Source organism: Aethalodelphis obliquidens, unplaced genomic scaffold, assembly GCF_003676395.1.
Source record: "Aethalodelphis obliquidens isolate GAN/ISIS:26980383/991018 unplaced genomic scaffold, ASM367639v1 scaffold8, whole genome shotgun sequence".
Classification (NCBI taxonomy): domain Eukaryota; kingdom Metazoa; phylum Chordata; class Mammalia; order Artiodactyla; family Delphinidae; genus Aethalodelphis; species Aethalodelphis obliquidens.
In genome coordinates this window covers 29,113,903-29,135,418 of record NW_020837952.1, presented here as the reverse complement: position 1 = coordinate 29,135,418, position 21,516 = coordinate 29,113,903, and the positions used below count along the sequence as shown (strand labels likewise).

The 21,516-nt window shown below is 38.9% G+C and overlaps 1 protein-coding gene across 2 annotated transcripts in view; it reads right to left on the bottom strand.

Annotated features, from left to right (window-relative positions):
* TMTC2 (transmembrane O-mannosyltransferase targeting cadherins 2) overlaps positions 1-21,516 on the bottom strand; it is a 429,464-nt gene that overhangs the window by 13,552 nt on the left and 394,396 nt on the right. The window contains exon 12 of one of the 2 annotated variants that reach the window (XM_027107119.1): positions 14,010-16,690. The exons of the other annotated variant lie outside the window; for it this stretch is intronic. Within the exon in view, the coding sequence (XP_026962920.1) occupies positions 16,511-16,690 (180 nt within the window). The 3' untranslated portion in view covers positions 14,010-16,510. Of the gene's footprint in view, positions 1-14,009; positions 16,691-21,516 lie in introns of those variants that run through there. 2 annotated transcript variants of the gene reach the window in all.

The following is a 21,516-nucleotide window of genomic DNA, read 5'->3' as shown; positions in this document are numbered from 1 at the left end:
AGTAAGTAAGTAAGTAGTATCCTGGAACTAGACCTACTGGACATGAATCCCAGTCCTAATTCAATCCCTTTTAACTGTGTGATTGGAGGCAAGTTACTTAACCTTTCTGTGCCTCAGGTTTTTCACCAGGATTTTTGTTACAATTAAATAAGCCAACACTTATAAAGTGCTTAGAACAGTATCTGGCGTTTAGTAAGCACTCAGTAAATGTTAGCTTTTCTAATGATGCTGGTTTTATTCATCAATTTATCCATTCCCATTGCCCAGAAAAAGGCATATAATAGAGACTCAATAAATATCTGATAAATTAAAGAATATATTTGTTTTATTCCTCATTGCATTCTTTTATCTGACAACAGTACTGCCCACTTTCCTTCCATTCACCCCTTCATCACCTATAATGTATGAGGCACTGTGCTAGAAGTTAGGGTGACAGAGCGAATAAGACGTGATGCTGCCCTTGAGGCACTTGGAGCCGAGTAAATAAACTGACATAATACTCAGAATATGGTGTCATGAGTGGAATAACATTCTAACCTGAACCTTATGGGAGGACAGAGGGTGGAACATCTATCTAACTGGGAGGGAGGGGGAGGGGGGCTACCACCCTCAGCAATGTAAACGACCTTCTGCTGTGAGCTACTTGTAGTAACTAAGGGAAATAGACTGTTCTCATAACCATTTCCCCAAATACCAAGATAATGCTGCTGAGGACACTGGTTTGTTAGGATGAGCAAATTCAGGTGCAACCTTACCGGTGGAAAGATTAGATGGCTACCTACTTCCTGCCTATTGAACGGATGCCAGGACGGGTCTCCTGGCCCCCACAACTCTTCTTATACAACTGAGGCCAAATAGGTTCTAGGCCTAAAGGAAAGAAAGAGGGCACGTCAGTCAGAAAGGCATTTGCCTGCTAGTGACTAAATGCCCAGTGAAGACTGCCTTAGAGACGGAGGTGATTTTTCTCACATAACAGGAAGTCTGGCAATAAGCAGGTATTGGCCTTGATTCAGCTGCTTAACAATTTTATCAGGAACTCAGGTCTTTTCCTTTGCTCTAAGGTGCCGGCTTTGGCTTTTATATTCATCACCCCATGGTTGCAAGATGGCTGCTCTCACCTTCAGATTTCACTTTCCTATTCAAGACCTGAAGGGGCAGTTAATATGCCAGCCTTTTCTGAAGAAAGCAAAGCCTTTCCAGAATTCCGCCTAGCAGACCTCTGCTTGCATTTCATTGTCACATGGGCACTGCCAGCTGGACTGGAGCCTGGAAAAGCCAGAGACAGTACTATCACAATTCGCTTAGACGAGGGGTTGGTAAACTTTTTCTGTAACAGGCCAGATAGTAAATATTTTAGGCTTTGTAGCCCATACAGTCTCTGCTGTAATCACTCAATCCTGCCATTCTAGCCACCATAGACAATCTATAAATGACTGAGTGCTGTATTCCAGTAGCACTTTATTTATGGACACGGAAATTTGACATAACTCTCACATATGATGAAATATTATTCTTTTGATTTTTTTCAACCATTCAAAAATGTACAAAACAATCTGAGCTCACAGGCTGTATAAAAACAGATGGTGGGACTGATTTGGCCCAGGAGACCATAGTTTGCTGACCTCTAGCTTGGACCAATGATAACCCATCAACCGGATCTGGGCAAAAATCTATGACAAAGTTGGTGTTCTAATAGTTGAACTATTAGAGAAATGACTACTGGATAGGGAACTAACAATGCAGCAATAAAGGGTAGCTTTAATTTTCTATATGAAATAGGATGTATATAAAGTATTTACTGTATGATGAGGACATATTTTAGTTCCTTTCACTTTCCTCCATTTTCATTTAAAATTCTTTCTTATTCATAAAGGCCTTTTCTCTGCTCCATGAAAACAGCTGTTATCCAGACTCTGAATTTTAAAGAATTAATATCAGGAATTTTTTGGGGGGGCAGGGGATATCTATCAGTCAACAAGGGATTGATTACTTCCTGTTGCTGCACTTTAACGGAATGCTAAAGAGCCCTAAAATTTATGAACTAGAAACCCTATTTAAGTTTCATAAATGTTTCACAGTTTTCTTCCTGGCTTCCAGTGGTGAGGGAAATACAAATGGAAACCTAGCATAGAGAAAGAGATCCTGCATTCTGCTTTTGCCCAATCTCATTATACATTCTCCACTTATAAGAGAGAAGAAAAAAAAAAGATTTGTAAAAAGCAAAAAATCGGCTCCCTCTTTATATAGTTAATTACAAAGGCAATTTCCTTTATAGCCTACTTACAGGAATACCTCTTCACATGTTGCCAAAAGTATCACAACTTGTTTATTCAAAGGTTATGTGTGAATGAGAGCTTTTTGATATTAATCAAGTAATTTGCTAGCATTGCTGGGAAAAGGAAAAAGCTTTATCCTGAAAAACGAAACAGCCCATTAATCACGTTCACTCTATTGAGGACAATTATGGAGAGACAGAGGGCAAACAGACCCTTCGGATAAGAAATTCCTAAACTGATGAAACTTTTAATAGGGTTTGGCATAGACTTCTGCATAGAAAATGATGAAGTAAACTAACTTTAATCAACTTACAAATTCGATATCAGGTATTTATGAATTCAAAAGTTACCGCTTGTTATTAACCGAAAAAACCCCAATGAATATGCCAAATTCATGAGCAAAATTCTTGCCTATGGACTTTTTTGTTGGTGTTCATTTATTATCTCCAGTTAAAGTTAAAAGGTGAAACAGAATATGCCTGTCCTTAAACATCCGTCTCATTTTTTTGGTTCCCTCATCATCACACTCTTTAAAGGTAGGTTTGAGACTGGGTCTCCATCCATCAAAATTAAATTCGGCAGTAGGAGGCATTTAAAACTATTTATATAACTATAGCTGAATAGATAAGGTTGCAAGATAAGGGATATGAAAAATAACTCTGTTCTGAGGCAATATGGTACATTGGGAGGGGTCTTTTTCTGGCATGATGAATGGCAACAGTCCATTAGTCAAACACCAACAAAGAGTTAAGTTTTATAAGCCAGGCATTATTTGAATTAGTTAATAACATTAAAGCAAACTGAGAGAAAAGAGAAAAAGTTTCCATAATATTGTCAATTATTTCCTCAATTCGTTTGCAAACTTCATTGTTACTAAAATTAAAAAAATTTTTAAATGGTATGATGGGGCTTCCCTGGTGGCGCAGTGGTTGAGAGTCTGCCTGCCGATGCAGGGGACATGGGTTCGTGCCCCGGTCTGGGAAGATCCCACATGCCGCGGAGTGGCTGGACCCGTGAGCCATGGCCGCTGAGCCTGCGCGTCCGGAGCCTGTGCTCCGCAACGGGAGAGGCCACAACAGTGAGAGGCCCACGTACCACAAAAAAAAAAAAAAAAAAAAGGTATGATGTTAGCCATCAGGGAAATGCAAATAAATACCACAATGAGATACCACTTCCCACCCAGTAGGACTGTTATAATGAAAAAAAAAGAACATATCAAGCATCGATGAGGACATGAAGACGCAGACTCTCATTCATTGCTGATGGGAATGTAAAGTGGGGCAGCCACTGTGGAAGACAGTTTGGCAGTTGCTCAAAAAACTAAATGTAGAATGGTCCTATGACCCTACAGTTTTACTCCTATGTATCTACCCAAAAGAACTGAAAACATGTGTTCACATGAAAGCTTGTACATAAACGTTCGTAGCAGCACTAAGCATAATATCCAAAATGTGGAAACAACTCAGTTTTTTAAAAATGGTGTGATCGAATCTAGTCGTAAAGAAATTTTCAAATATTTAAAAAATTCTAGGTAAATCATCATCTTTGAACATTTCGAGTACACTTTTTAAAAAATTTTATTTATTTACTTATTTGTTATACAGCAGGTTCCTATTATCTACTTTTTTTTTTTTTTTTTTTTTTTGTCATACGCGGGCCTCTCACTGTTGTGGCCTCTCCCGTCGCGGAGCACAGGCTCCGGATGCGCAGGCTCAGCGGCCATGGCTCACGGGCCCAGCCTCTCCGCGGCATGTGGGATCTTCCCGGACTGGGGCACGAACCTGTGTCCCCTGCATCGGCAGGCGGACAACCACTGCGCCACCAGGGAAGTCCTAGTTATCTATTTTATACATATTAGTGTATATATGTCAATCCCAGTCTCCCAATTCATTACACCACCACCACCCCCTTCTCTCATTTCGAGTACACTTTTATAAGATCATGTAGTGGAGAAAAAAATATTAACAGCAGATGTCAGAGTCACCTGGTAAGGGAGGAACTGACTTTGATTAGAGCAGGAGTTTTGAACTCAAGTGCCTCTAGAGACTGAGCAGAAGCGGGGTGTGGGGGTGGGGGTGGGGACCGTGACACACCTGCGAGTAAAGTCCTATCCAAATGGAACAGCAGCTGCCCACAGAGATATGGTCCCAGTGGCCAGATATTTTGTATTTCAAGGAAAACCAGAAACCCAAGTTTGTTTTTATTTTTTTTAAAACTCTGGATTCCTAAATATTTGTTCACACTTTAAAAAACATGTGTAGAGGCTAAATTGAGCCTACAGGCTGCCAGTTTTCAAACTCTGTTTTACGAAAAACACCTGGATAATCAGCTTTCCTTATAGGAGGACAGGTCTGGAGGCCTTTGCATAAGCAGGTAACGGGAGTTTTGAGATTAGGATGAGCACAGGGGAGAGGACCCCCTGAGAGGGGACTGAAACCCACGGAGAGAGGTAACCAGTGAGAAATCCCACTTGCCGGGAGAGGCTAGAGAAATACAGAAACAAGGATGTTCATATTCAATTTTAAGTTATTTGATTAAAACCACTGTGCCACCAACACCTTTAAAGCTGGCCACATACACAAATGCAAATGGTTTTAGGGGAAATCAGAAAACAGTCTGCTCTGAATGGCAGAGCAGTAAGAAGAAAAAGCCAAGAGAGAAGAGTGGAAGCCCAGGCTCAGAGCCTCAGGATGTGACAGGCAGGTATTCACAAGAACTAGGGAACTGCACCAAACATTCCATAGAAGATGGGGAGGCCAAACATCAGCTGAGCTCAGCTGACACCTGAATTGCAGGAGAAAGCTGCAATTGGTACACTTTATTTATTTATTTTTTAACATCTTTATTGGGGTATAATTGCTTTACAATGGTGTGTTAGTTTCTGCTTTATAACAAAGTGAATCAGTTATACATATACATATGTTCCGGTACACTTTAATTAGAAGCAATTCATGCCAACCCCTCACTACAGACAAGTAAAGAAAGAGAACAAAGTGACTGGAAAAAAGCTAAATTAGTTTTGTGACCCATGTATTCTTGTTGCACAATTGAATGATCCTCTCCTCCTCTTTCTACCCTCTCACCATGTAGGGATGTAGGTGGAATTGGTCTCTAGTTTTCAGTGGAAGTCTTTCAGATGGAAACACTCCTCAATCACATCTGATCCTCAGAGACTAAGGGAATAATGGTGTATTGATTGTGTCCATACCCATCAATGCCTGCCCAGGATTTAGACTAAAGTCATAAAATTAGGAGAAAGACCTGCTTTTGTACTGAACGTGATCTTGAATGAGTCGTATGGCCATTCTAAGCTTCTGAATCCTCATCTGGAGTTTGGATTTGAGGGTAATTACGATTCTCTTGTCTACTTTGTTAAATTGTTTTCAAGAGCTAAGTATAAAAATAATATGAAGCCTTTTGAAAACTGCAAAACGCTCTGCATGCAAAAAAGATAATTACAACAGGAACACAATCTTGAGAGTGAAAAAATGAAATAATCAACTCTCTTCATTCAGATTTATATCTATGGGAAGGACCCCACTGCCCTGCAATTCCAAGGAGCAAGTTGAATGCAATGTATGGCATATAACATCACCCGGGGAGCTAAAGCCAATGGAGAAAGGTGATATAATTGGGGTGCTCCAGTGGTCACCTCATTTTCAGCAGTGCTTAGAATTACTGAGTGTGTTGCTTCCTGTATTAGAGAATTCATATTGCTGAATCATTTGGTTAATGTCTCCAAGATGAAATACGTTTAAAACTAAGATATTTAAAGGTCATTTTGGCAATTTCTCTTATCCTGAAAATGGAGGGCAACAAATCTACATTTGCCATGTCTTCTCATGATCTGAGTGGTATTTCTTTTCCAGAATGAGGACAGGAAAGTGCCCTAGATAGAGGAGTGATTCAGCTTGGTTGCTGACAGGCACAGAGGAGAGTGTGAAGAGATACGCCAAGGTGTTTACAACAGTAGCTTAAGAAGTGCCTGCCCTCATCTCCTTTGGACTCTTGCTTGTCTGGATTTAAATTGCTCACTGAAGGACAAAAGCTTTGATCTCACTTTATTTCCTCTGCTAATCAAAACATTTCAAAGTATGTCTCAATCCTCATGACTTCCTCTCCCGGAGGATCAAATGAACAGACACTTATGTTTGAACTCAAGTTTAGTTGTAGACTTTCCAGCCACACAGTGAGTGAGTTAGAGTGAGACTGTGTGTGTGTGTGTGTGTGTGTGTGTGTGTGTGTGTGTGTGTGTGTACATGGACGTGTGTGCAAGCATGTGTGTGTGTGTGTGTGTGTGTATAACAGAGAGAAGGTGGACAAGGTTGGTGAAAGGGAATCACACAGATTAGTCAATGATCATAAAGACTTGTAGCAAATGTATTTACTGTTGCTATAATGCAACAGGGAAATGGCATATTATTCATATTCTACAATTATCTCTGGCCTATAAAAAGCTTTCATCTAGCTAGTGCACTCCAAATAGAAGAGCCTCAAGTAAAATAAAGGATAAAACACTAGTCAGGGGCTTCCCTGGTGGTGCAGTGGTTAAGAATCCTCCTGCCAATGCAGGGGACACGGGTTCGAGCCCTGGTCTGGGAAGATCCCACATGCCGCGGAGCAACTAAGCCCGTGCGCCACAACTACTGAGCCTGTGAGCCACAACTACGGAGCCCGAGTGCCACAACTACTGAAGCCTACACGCCTAGAGCCTGTGCTCTGCAACAAGCCACACAATGAGAAGCCCGCGCACTGCAATGAAGAGTAGCCCCCGCTTGCCACAACTAGAGAAAAGCCCGCATGCAGCAAGAAAGACCCAATGCAGCCAAAAATAAAAATAAATAAAATAAATAAATTTTAAAAAAATGCTAGCCAATTTCATCATGAAGGATCACATCCAATTTGGTTATGTCTACTGAAATCTTGCACATTGTGCCTGTTGAAATCGCTAATGAACTTTGGATCACTGATCCATCATGGCCAAGTCGGAAGAAATAACCAAGCAGTGTCATCAGATGACAGGAATGGATCTTTGGAAATGGTTTAATCGACCCTAATGCTTCTCTGTACCACTTTTACTTAGACCAGCTGTGTTTTGTTAGGCATGGTTCATAAATTTATCCTAAAATGAAGAGTTCATTTCTTAAATCAGGGACCCACACTGAGTTTAGTGATTAGGAGTTTCAGGTAGTAATATCTTCCACGTATGCAATCCATAAATAATCCATGAGCAAACCTTTGCTGGTGAGCTTTGTGTCTACCCTCTCCTCCAAAGAAGAGATGTTTCACAAACTCTAGATGGTTGGCATTGAGCCATGTAGGATGTAACCTGTAGCTAGGACTCGACACTTTACCTGCTACGTTTGATCCCTGTGAATGTGTAAGCTAAGCTATGTCATTTGACTGCTATAAACTACAGCTTCTTCATTTCAAAGTGCAGAGGTCAAACCTAATATTCTCTCCTGCTAGTGGGCAGGAGAGAATATTAGAATTTTTAAAAAAATTTGTTTTATTTGTTTATTTATTTTTGGCTGCATTGGGTCTTTGTTGCTGCGTGAGGGCTTTCTCTAGTTGCAGCGAGCAGGGGCTACTCTTCATTGCAGTGGGTGGGCTTCTCATTACGGTGGCTTCTCTTGTTGTGGAGCATGGGCTCTAGGTGTGCGGGCTTCAGTAGTTGTGGCATGAGGGCTCAGTAGTTGTGGCTCACGAGTTCTAGAGCACAGGCTCAGTAGTTGTGGCACGTGGGCTTAGTTGCTCTGTGGCACGTGGGTTCATATTGCTGTTATGATTTCCATGAATATCACTTTGTGGCCACTTGAGAAATAGTAGCAGACTAACTTATCTTTAGTGTCATTCACAGAGCAAAATTTTGGAATGAATACAAGCCCAAGCAAAAATTAGTTCTATAAACAGAAGTGACAAAAAATTAACTGATTGACCCACCTCCTAGAGTAATGGAAATAAAAACAAAAATAAACAAATGGGACCTAATGAAACTTGAAAGCTTTTGCACAGCAAAGGAAACCATAAACAAGACCAAAAGACAACCCTCAGAATGGGAGAAAATATTTGCAAATGAAGCAACCGACAAAGGATTAATCTCCAAAATTTACAAGCAGCTCATGCAGCTCAATAACAAAAAAAACAAACAACCCAATCCAAAAATGGGCAGAAGACCTAAATAGACATTTCTCCAAAGAAGATATACAGACTGCCAACAAACACATGAAAGAATGCTCAACATCATTAATCATTAGAGAAATGCAAATCAAAACTACAATGAGATATCATCTCACACCAGTCAGAATGGCCATCATCAAAAAATCTAGAAACAATAAATGCTGGAGAGGGTGTGGAGAAAAGGGAACACTCTTGCACTGCTGGTGGGAATGTGAATTGGTACAGCCATTATGGAGAACAGTATGGAGGTTCCTTAAAAAACTACAAATAGAACTACCATATGACCCAGCAATCCCACTACTGGGCATATACCCTGAGAAAACCAAAATTCAAAAAGAGTCATGTACCAAAATGTTCATTGCAGCTCTATTTACAATAGCCCGGAGATGGAAACAACCTAAGTGCCCATCATCGGATGAATGGATAAAGAAGATGTGGCACATATATACAATGGAATATTACTCAGCCATAAAAAGAAACGAAATTGAGCTATTTGTAATGAGGTGGATAGACGTAGAGTCTGTCATACAGAGTGAAGTAAGTCAGAAAGAAAAAGACAAATACCGTATGCTAACACATATATATGGAATTTAAGAAAAAAAAATGTCATGAAGAACCTAGGGGTAAGACAGGAATAAAGACGTAGACCTACTGGAGAACGGACTTGAGGTTATGGGGAGGGGGAAGGGTGAGCTGTGACAGGGCGAGAGAGAGGCATGGACATATATACACTAACAAACGTAGTAAGGTAGATAGCTAGTGGGAAGCAGCCGCATGGCACAGGGATATTGGCTCGGTGCTTTGTGACCGCCTGGAGGGGTGGGATAGGGAGGGTGGGAGGGAGGGAGACGCAAGAGGGAAGACATATGGGAACATATGTATATGTATAACTGATTCACTTTGTTATAAAGCAGAAACTAACACACCATTGTAAAGCAATTATACCTCAATAAAGATGTTAAAAAATAAAAAATAAAAAAAAAAAAGATATCTGCACCTCTATGTTTATGGCAGCATTATTTACAATAGCCAATATATGGAAGCAACCTAAATGTCCATCAATGGATGAATGAATAAAGATTTGGTGTGTGTGTGTGTGTGCGTGTGTGTGTGTGTATATATATATATATATATATATATATATATATATATATATATATATAATGCAATATTACTCAGCCATAGAAAAGAATAAATTTGTGACAACATAGATGGACGTAGAGGGTATTATGTTAAGTGAAAGTAGTCAGACAGAGAAAGACGTATACCATGTGATCTCACTCATATGTGGAATTTAAGAAACAAAACAAATATATATATTTTAAACTTATACAAGAAAATTATCTACTCCTGAAAATAAATAAATAAATGCTAAAAAAAATTAACTGATAAAGTTCCTTGACTCACAATATAGAGAGATATGCTTTGCCAGTATAATCACATTTTATTAATATCATCAGTAGGGAATTGGGAGAATGGACCCAATGGGATATAATAAAACCTAATATTGATGTACCCTTCTATATCATTTAATGCAAAATTATTCAATTGAAATTTAATAGAATACTACGTAGTAACAGCTAAATACTTGGTGGTATAGGACAGATTTCTAAAAAGATACTTTAAAATATCATAATTCCAGTGAAATTTCCCAAATAGCCATCATCACAAAGTATAGGCAAAGGAACATTTACAGAATGATAGTCTATTGCAAAGGAAACATAAAATATCCAGACATTAAGCATAACAACATTTTTAAAATAACACAAAAAGAACTAAAAATGAAAACATATTGAGATTATTAATTGGCTTTATGTAATTTAATAAATTGATGTCTGCAGAATTAAAAAGCTAATTATCGCCAGAGTCAATATGGCCATTACTTGCTAAACGAGATTAGAAAAGGGCCTACATTAAAATCAAAGGTAGGGACTTCCCTGGTGGCACAGTGGTTAAGAATCCACCTGCCAATGCAGGGGACAGGGGTTCGATCCCTAGTCTGGGAAGATCCCACATGCCGTGGAGCAACTAAGCCCGTGCACCACAATTACTGAGCCTGTGCTCTAGAGCCCGCGAGCCACAACTACTGAAGGCTGTGCGCCACAACTACTGAAGCCTGTGTGCCTAGAGCCTGTGCTCTGCAACAAGAGAAGCCACCGCAATGAGAAGCCCGTGCACCACAACAAAGAGCAGCCCCCGCTCTTTGCAACTAGAGAAAGCCCGTGCGCAGCAACGAAGACCCAACGCAGTCAAAAATAAATAAATAAATAAATAAATTTTAAAAAATCAAAGGTAATCACTTGTTTCTGTTCCTCACACACAAACTCACCCCTCTCCTCCCTCACCAATTCTGATTCTCTGGTAACAATGATCTTTTACACAATACTAGAGGAGTGTCCAGCTGAAAAAAAAAAGGCATTTTAATTCTTTTATGACATTTTAGTATTTTTGGAAAGAAATTACTTGCTTGATTTCTCTCTCAATATGTTTTTTAAACTTTCATTATAGTCTCTAGCTGCTCAATGATGTTGCCAAGAGAAAGTTCTCAGAGGAGTTATTTTGAGTCTTCTGGGATGGAAAAGAAAGATACATGACAGAAAATTATTAGAAAAAGTGCTTCTAGGAGTCTTGAGCTATTACTGAAATATAGAACTCTATTCTCTCCATCTGACTTGAGAATGGCTGGTAGCTTTGTCTTGAATGAGGGATATTCCTGTCAAATCCAAAGGAGGTAGGAGAGAAATTAAATATATTTCAAATCAGAATAGATGGACAGTTCTAGTCTAAACTTCAAACTGGTTGAACATTTTTCCAACCTCTCCTGTGGTTGTTCTATCCATTCTCTTCTTTGTTAAATGTTTTCCCCCGTATAATACAGTGGCTCAATCTTGGCAGGTTATGAAGCAACCAAAAAGGACACAGTCTCGAACTGTTCCAATCAACTTCTCCTCTTCTACAACAAAAACTTAATTATTTCTAATGGCAATTAACTGTCCATTTCCCAAGTGCCCATCCTTTCTCTCTCTACCTTGGCTTTCTCAAAAATGTAGAGCTTGAAGGTCAAAAAGAGACACATTGTGGCTAATGTATAATCAATAATAATCATTAATTTGTAGTAGTTATAATAAGGGTTGCTGATATCATCAGATTTTCTGTGTACAGAAAAGATGACATAGTTTTGTTTTATTGGTGAGCTATAGAAAAGTGTTAATATCCCAAGCAGGGCCAAATTCCCTACTTCAAACACTGTTCTGGTAAAAATGGCCATATTTAGAAGACCCCGATTCTCTAGTTCTGATCCTGGAGGAAAGCACAGCTCTATTCTGCTGAGAGACATGGGTACAGCACATTCAGGAGTCAGTTATAAGGAAAGCTTGAGTTGTTGTTGAGTAGAACATAAAATACGGTAGACAAGGTAAAAACTGACAGAGAATTCGATTATCTTGTTAAAATTTTTATATAATAACAAAATTATATATTGCCTAATTCCTTGATTATAGGATAAAATTTAGACATAAGGATTTTATTTTATGCCAAACACCCTGTGGATGTGTGAGGTTATGTTCCAGCTTCACAGATAAGGAAACCAGGGCTCAGAGGTATGAAATAACCTGTCCATGTCCCAAAGCTAGCAAGCAGCAAGCCCGTCCCCATGCTGCCTTATGCTCACATGTCCTGTGTCATGAGAGCACTCAGGCAGTGAACCTGAGTCCGGAGGTGGTTTCTCCGCCCCCTTTGGTATTTCTCTGGCTATTCCATCTCCCACAAATCACCTTCTCTACCTCTCTTACTACAGATTGATCATGAAGATGAAAGAAGGTTGCTATGGTCTGGATACCTACATTCCACCAAAACTCATATGTTGAATACCTAACGCCCATAGGTGATGGTATTAGGAGGTGATCAGGTCATGAGGGCAGAGCCCTCATGAATGGAACTAATGCCCTTATAAGAGAGGCTCCAGAGAACTCTCACCCCTTCCATCACATGAGGGGGCACAGGAAGTCTGCTACCGGAAGGGGGCCCTCACTCGACTCTGCTGGCACCCTAATCTTAGACTTCCAGCCTTCAGAACTGTAAGAAACAAATTTCTGTTATTTATAACCTACCCAGCTTGTGGTGTTTTGTTATAGCTGTCCAAACAAACAGACTAAGACAGGTAAGGCATGAAAAACATCTGAACAATTTAGACTGTGAGAGCCAAACAAGACTTCCGTGAACATGTAACTAAAGCCATTTACTTTCCACCTGAGGAGTATAAGGCCCCCAAGGTAAGTGATTTAACCAAGTTCCCCAAACTACTTAGTGGCAGTTATACAACAGGCTACAGAAATGTCAGATATTAAGTCATCTTAGTATATGAAATAATTGCATACTTGATTCTATTCTAAAATCAGGGTAGAGTTTTAACTTGGATTGAGGCACTACGCTCTGAAACCAGTGAAGGCAGGGGCCATGTCTTTCTTTTCTCACATTGTTTTTCTAGCCTGGCACTCTGTTGAGTAGAAGAACATAAAATAGACCATAAATGAAAAAAAAGAAATAGACCATAAATGAAAATTACATCTACTATTTGCTCATGATCAACATGATATTTTTGAAAATCACTTTCTAAAAAGTTGAGATTTGGGGATCCAATGACTTCATTTGATGTTTTCACAAATGAAAGTGATGACAGTTTTCACATAGTATACATTTACAGTACAAAGAAAGGAAATGCATCTAAGCCTTGGTTATTCTCTTACCAGGGAAAAACTGGGTTTCTGTGGATAATTTAAGAATTGTAATCATTCCAATTCATTTCTACGTACCTTTGGAATATGATTTTTCACTTAATTTAAATATTATTTCCAATACTATAGAATTTGCTTCCTACTATTTAACACTCAACTCAGTTTAATGAAGGGGTATTGCTAGAAAACTTGGCTTAAGCATTGGAACTGCCACAAGCTGAAATGGCAATGCAACCAGGGTAACTCTGTTATATTTAGTTTTGTAGTAGAGAAAGGCGCGTACCAGGATTTTGACCTTCTTCCAGTGTGATTTTGGGTGGTCTTCCTGCAGAATGCAATCAGAGAAGACTTTGAATTGGCTTTCATTCCCTCTGCCACTTCACCACATATTGACCTCTTGATGTTGTTATTCCATAGAGATTTGAGATGTATTTTGCCCCCTGGGGTACTGCTGGAATTTGAAGCTTCTCGTTCACTTGAAATTTCTGTGAAGTTTTTCCTCGTAAGTTTTCCAAAACATTCCCCCAACTTCTTACAACTGCTCTCTGATGTTATTGTGTTAGTTCATTGTCTACTTCCGAAGAGTGGAGTGAAGAGCTTTTGTTTAGCCAGTAAATTGTGGATCAAATGAGAAAGTTCCAAATATGTGAGACAACTTAATGAGGTCATTAAGAAAAACCTAGAGGAATCTACAAAGTTAATATCTAAAATGGTGTTTGGGAAAAGTTTCTGGAGATTTCCAGCTTTCTCATCGGCCTGTTAAAATCCAAGACAGTATAAGTGTTGTTGCTGTAGACGACTTTAAAAAGGCTTATAAACGTATTTGTTATCAATGCTTTATTGTTGAAAACAAAATCGAAATTCTCTGGCACATAAAACAATTATTTCTACAAAAGGAAAGCCTACAAATCTTGATAATTTATACAAACAACAGTTTCTCAAAAAATAAAATTTTAATTTAGTAAACTTGTGCTCTATATTTTTAGCACTGTCTGCAATAATCCACCATAAATCCCTGAGCGGAGACATTTTTTGACCATGTTCTATAGACCCCCTCAACACTCCCCCCAAGTTGGTCAGTTACTAAGCCCAGCCCTGTAGTGAAAGGTGTCAGGGACATTTAGTTGTTAATGATCCATGCATTTTATGACACAGGCCCAATTATTAACGCTACTTGGGAACTGGGTCAACATGAAGTGCCTCTGCTGTGCCATCAGCGAACCTACCAAGAACCAAGTGTGTGAAAAGAAGAACAATAACAATAAAAAGACACAAAATGGTAAGACTAGGAATTCATCATAGGTCAATAACTATTTAAATAAATAAAAATGTTAGACACTGAATTCACCTCTATATCCTTATATTAAATTCCTTTTTGCCTTTTTTTTTTTTTTTTTTTGCAATTGCCAATGCACTAGAAGATGAAAAATATACTTCAACCCACGCTTTTGGTTTGACCACGTGTTTGTTGTTGTTAAACATTAAATATCATTCTGAAAACACAGTCATTTAATTATAATTTAACTTTTGGCCCTTCAATGAAATGTTTACCAAATAATATACATATTAGGAGGGCCTTCTTTGAATGCCATCAACAAATCTCTCTATGTTGCCCTTCTCATCAAAACACTAATGCCATAGGAACACTACTTTAATTCTTTACCCCACCTTACTCAGATATGCAGCAAAACATATAAAATATGAAGAAAACATAATATGATCTATTTGCATGTCCAGCTTCCCTTAAATGGGGACGCTGACCATATATACACTGAATGTGAAAGGACAAGAAAAAAAGCTAATTTTAAGTTGCAAAGAACTGGTTTAATGAATCAAGTTTTGTTATTTTGCTATGGTAGAATAATAAATAAATAAATATGTTGGGTATTGTATAGCTACTTTCTCTAGGAAGAAGTTGAGAGTGGATCGTTGTTTTTACAAAGTTAATTTTTAGTAGCAAAGTTTGACTGCAAGTCAAAATATGTTCAGTAAATGTTTCTCTCTACTTCCCTTATAGTCTTTTACTCGTGAAATTATCACTGAAGTGGTTACTAATAGGTAATGAAATAAAATGCCAAATTTGCTAGTGAAAAAGAGTTTTCAACTGTGAAAAGCACTTGGCAGGAGACCTAGAAACACGTGGGCTAATGCTATAGTCTACCTGCAGCTTAAAATAAGTCATTTTTTATGTCTTTTGGGAAGAACAAAGTATGATTAAAAATAATTCCTCAAAAACTTATCAGCACTGCTGTTTAGGTACCTATTAGAAAGTGATTAGCATTTCATACCAACTCTTTCCAGAATATAAAAGCGTTGGCAGCCATCATTATACACCCTCGCACAGACTTGATTTTTAACCCAGCAACATCTGGAAGGCACAAAGCATCTTCCCTTTTGTCTAATAGCTGCTGGTTAGTTATTGGAACTAGACCATTTGTTAAGCTTCCTTTTGATTTACTGCCTTAGCATGAGCGTTAACCAGGAATAGCCATTTTAAAAGGCAATTTCAAAAGCCTAAGAATTAATACAATGAATCCTCCTAGGCAGTTTTGGGAAAACGTCAGTGACGTCAGAGTAAAATATGCCTGCCTGGAACACGTAAGGCCTCCCCAGTCCCTCCTACAACACCAGGGAGAAACACGGTTTGCTCTGTTCTGTATACCCTTTTCAGAACATGAAAAGCAAAGGATGCCCACACGATGGTGACATCTAAATCATAAAACGTTACGTGCACTAGTCAGGAAACAAATGTAGACTCTGACAGATCCTGACACAGCATTAAAGAAAAAAAAAAAATTTTCTAAGTTTTAGACACTGATAAGCAGGCTGTCCCAAAGAGGGAAGACAGCAGCGTCAGGACAACCGGCCAGCTCACCAGGATTCACACGACACTTGAATCACTGCGTGTGAACACTTGACCGTAATAGTTTACCGTGGCTGAACAGAAATTCTGACTTCCTCTCACAGTGTTTAAGGAACAGTATAATTTCCAAGTTAGCTTTCAAAATTGAACAAAATTTGAAACGTAGACTCCCCTCCCCCCTTTAAGAATGCCAAAAGATCCTGTTTTAAGTGCTCTGGTTTACGGTTCTACGGGTAACAATTATATCCTGCAGGAGGTTTCCAATGTTCCTCTTTTTGGTGTTAATGGCTGTGCCCATGGCAAAGTGGATACTCCCAGAAGTGGCAGTGACCTCAGTGACCTCTGCCCCCCTGTCTTGAAGTCCAAACTAACTCTTGTCATAGCACTGCTGGGAAGTTCTGTTCGTTAATGAAGCCGGCTTTCAAATATGGAGGAGGATGAGGTACGGCCCTCCTGTGTCAAGTCTTGGAGGTCTTCAAGCCTTGCTTTTCCATGATGTTCCAGAGTTTGCGGAGATTGGACTGTGTGATGATGTCATCCGGTTTGAGCTGCAGCGCCCGCAGGTAGTTGGCCTCAGCCTTCTGGAGTCGTCCATTGAGGTGCAGGATGGCTCCCAAGTTCATCAGAGCAGCCGGATACTGGAACCAGAGAGAGGAAGGAAAACGATTAAGAGGCCATGGCAAGCTTTCCTTCATGGAAGACAAAAATCTTCATCCATTTATGCAAATGACTCCCTTATGTCTGGAGGCATTTTATGGAAGCAATGTAGCAATTTATACAAGTAGATAAAACAGGAAGGGAAGAAAAGGTTTTCAAACAGCTGCTGTGTACTTTGTGCTTTAAAGAGGGCAGGCAGTTAGGGAAATAGCTTTTTCTTTAATGAGAAAGTATAGGTTACCTATGGAGACCTAGTAACCTAGTCACACTGTACTTTCTTGAGAAAAAAGTTGAACGGGATACAATTTTAGATGGAAAGAATTGAACTTTTTTTCAACTCAATGCCAAGAAATAAAAAATTAAGTGGGAAAAGTTGACAAATCTATGTCTACCCATTCTTTGCTTTCTCTCCTGAGCAATATTCTAGGCCATTTCTGCAAACATATATAAATAAGTAAAATATACTGTAACATTTTACTGATGTTTTCAGGGTGAAAACCATGAAAAAAATTCAAATGCAACCACTAAAATGCTTTCCAAATTTAACTCATGTAGTTTAACGAGATAAAGTTCTAATTTTTAAGTCAAATAGCTTTTAGACTTCTAATGGTCGATGTTTACAATCACTATAGCAATATAGTATGTAGCACTAGTTTAATACAAGGGTTTCCATACCCAAATTCTCCAACATTAGTTAACAACAACAAGGCCTTCCCAAAGGAAAAAACACTTTGCTTGTTATCTACGAATAAGGGCTGTTCTGTTCTTGTCTTGTCCCTGGAACTTTCTGGCTAACAAAGGGCAGCTGATACCTTGGCAGTTACACAAATGCATATCTCAAACAGATAAAACTAAAATTGTTTATACTAAGATTATATTTTCATTTTACAGATGGTGTCAACTATTAATTGTCTTGGCAACTATGACACAGCCTAAAATAATTCACAATTATTTTTATGGTTTAGTGTTTTCACAATGCAAGCATTTTTTTCAGCTGAATTCATATGACTCCACTCTTTACTGTAAATACAATCATTTCTGAATCAGAAACAATGCTGGGGGGAGGGTTGAATAGCTCAGAGTATATCAGCTGGGAAAAGATGATCAGATTTGGATTTGAAGAGTACTGGATTTGAGTTGTTTTTTTTTTTTTTTCCCGGTACGTAGGCCTCTCACTGTTGTGGCCTCTCCTGTTGCGGAGCACAGGCTCCAAACGCGCAGGCTCAGCAGCCATGGCTCACGGGCCCAGCCGCTCCGCGGCATGTGGGATCTTCCCGGACCGGGGCACGAACCCGGGTCCCCTGCATCGGCAGGCGGACTCTCAACCACTGCGCCACCAGGGAAGCCCTGGATCTGAGTTCTTGCTCAACCACCGGCTGTGACCTTGGTGAGGTCCCCTAACATATCTGTGTCCCAATTCTTTCATTTATGAAATACTGAATAAACATCAACTTTTTTTTATGTTGTTAGAAAGATAAAATGAGAAAATAAATGTAGCACAGTATTGATACGTGCACATAATAAACACTCTACAAATGTCAAAAAGTTCACTTTTTCTTGTCTCATTTTGCTTGAGGTCTAGCACATGCACGTTTATGATTTTTATGTTGTTATACATACTTTATAATTTTTATTTCAATGGCTGCATAGCGTGTCTCTTTGGATGTATACCAAAGTTGTCTTAAGTCTTCAACTGCTGGGTATTATTTTCCGACTCTTCTGTATCCTTTTTTCTTTTCCAAAAACAATGTTGCAAATATAAGCTATTCCTGACCTTCGAAAACCTTTTGGTTAGGATGACTCCATACTTATCAAGAAAAATACAGATGGTCAACTTCTAATTTTAAACACCAATCCAAATAAACATAGCTCTAAATTACATGAGCAGTGAATAGCTCCACATTGGAAACTTAAAATAACACCACCTACTCTGTCTTCCTAAAAGAACTTTGTTATCATACCACCCATTGTTATACTGAGTTTCTTGATGCTGGGACACATTTCTGAATTACGTCCACTCCCAGAGCTTAGCATGACTGTCAATAAACAGCTACTAAATTGAAGGCGAAGTGTGTTCACAGCCTGACTTACTGGAGATGCTAAGTAGATAAAATGTTCAGACTTCCTGCTATCCTGAGTGGGAAGAGAGGAAATGGGGAGGGAGAACCACGGCTGGAGACCATTCCCTACTAACCAGAAATAGAAAAGGCCCAGTGATGGGGCTGAGAGAAACCAGATGGCTCTGTGGGGTAGTGGTTATTTCTTGAACCACTTTATTATCAGAGTCTGTACCTAACTATAATTGCAACTCAAGGGGATTATTAAAAACACTCAAGAGGTTACAGAATCACAGGTTCCAATGCCAGTTCTGCTCCAGTGACATGTGCACCTAGGAAGCACTGAGACCACAGTTTCTTCTGGAAACGAGAACAGTACTTGCTTCACAGGGTTGTTAATGAGATTACATGAGGATACAAAATTATTGTCTTTCCCCTGTCCTTTTCTGTCTCCTCATCATCTCAAACACAAAAAGTAGGATCTTCTTGTCAATATGCCTGAATGACCACTGAGTCCAAATGCTGAGGATGTGTGAACTGGCTCTGCCTATACTAGGTGTGTAGCCTTTCTCAGGTTAGACCTGGAAAAGATAACTGTGAAAACAGGTGGTGAAGTACATACCAAGCCACATAAATAGGCTTTACTATTGTTACTAAATTGCAGCCTGGGGTCCATCTCTCCTTAGACTACTTTGAAGTCACCTTTCTGCTATCAAGTGATGAAAAAAAGTTAATATTATTCGAAGAAAACACAATTAGGAAGTTATATCTGTTATCAAAATGAGTTCGGAATGCTAATTATAATGGTGTTTGGAATGATTCTAATTTTGCATTATCCACATTAGTGTTACTCATTAAACAAAAATAATAAAAAATTGACATTATGAAGTTAATGCGGGATAACTGATCTCTTGAAAGCCACATATACTCATTAACTGTGTCCCCTAAAGAGTCAAAATCCAAATAAACTAAAAATGTGCATATTTAAGAACATCATTCAATATTTTTAAGCAGCTATAGATTTCTACATTCAGATGAAACATTTTGGTTTAGATATGTCTATTTTAATAGAGTAAAAAAAAAGTTTTTAAAAAAATTTTAAAAGCCTATGGACATACATTATGTAACGCTTAAAGCATCACTATAGCTTCTTATTTGAATAAATAGAAACTGATGAAATTTACATACTGTTGTGCTCAAATGTGACATAAGAGTATCACTGCCTTAGGTAACGGCTTTGATAGTATCAACCATTATTTTGATAAAAAATTTCATGTGTTTGTTAAACATTTATGAATAAAACTAGATATAAAAGACTTTCTTCTTAATAGGGTTATTTTCTCTCTTCAAAGACAAGGGCTTCTTTATCTTTGAAGCCTGTCATGTCTCTCCTCCACAGCAATGACCAGGGTAGCTTAGTGGATGCCCATTGGACTGAATGCCTTCAGGTCTTCTAGCCTTGCTACAAAAATTGCAAGGAGTAGCACTGGCATCACCTGGGAGCTTGACAGAAATGCAGAATTTCAGTTGCCACCTACTGACTCAGAATCTGAATTTCAACAAGGTCTCCCAATGCTTTGTATGCTTATTAAAATTGGAGAAGCATGGTTCTAGAGGTTATTTCCAGATTCTAGATTATGTCCTTTTAGGGTTTTTGAGATGAAGTTTCCTATGAGAAGATGAAGTTCCTACAGAGCAAAAGTGTATCAGATCACATGTCTATCCTTCCATAAAGTAGAACTCTCCTCTTGGCCATGTAATTATTTAAGGTAATAAATGTTCAAATGAAACTTTATTAACAGAAGCCATAAATGACTAAATATTGTTAGACAGAAGGAGAGGGAATGAAAAGCTTTTTCATAACCAAAGAAGAGCATGTAAGTGTTTCTAAACAGATTTAAAGACTGCCTCACTACGTAACTGAAATGCAAGAAGTCCAGGTGACTGACCGGCTGTCTGATTACATAGTAGTGTCATTGCTCTCTGCCAGCTATGACTCATGGACTGGGGAACAGAAACCCAACCACATCTGCTGATGTCTTCCCTCACACACATCCTCTTTTATTAAAGACAGCCGATGAAATTTTCAGCATGTTAACAAAGGCAGGCAAGCAGCTTGCAACCCAGTAACATGGGGCTTGTGGCTCCTCACAGACTAGAAAGGAAAACCAGACCTTTCTCATTTCCTTGAAGAGGACAGATGCTTTACATCAAAGGGGCTGACTAGCAGCCATAATGAGGCAACGAATGATGGCTTTTCCAAGTCTCTAGGGAATTATGCCTTTATTGTTACTTTACTGTGCTCGTTGGCTTACTTCTCTAACATTGGAGGAAATAAGCAAAATTAAAATGAATATATATGTAGATGTATATTGGGATGGGGTAGAGCAAAGGTAAGATTATGAAGGTCTTACTCTAATCTAATGCACTTGAGGCTCCCAAGGAAACCAGCTGATCACACAGCACTGGAACACAAAATCATCTTCCTAGCCTTTGCCTATTACATAGTCTTGGAAAGATATCTATGGAGGAGGAATAGTGAGACCATAAGGGGATTTAAGATTGGGAATACATGTTTCTACTGGGAACAGGACTAAAATATAGAACTTTGAACAGAGGACATGGGTGAGGCCTAGGAAAAGGAAAACAAGGACTTGGTTGAAATGTTCTGGAGTTGTAAACCCACACAGTAACTGGCCTCTCTGTATCCCATTAGTCCCTGAGACCACTTCCCTCTTCTGAAAATAAAT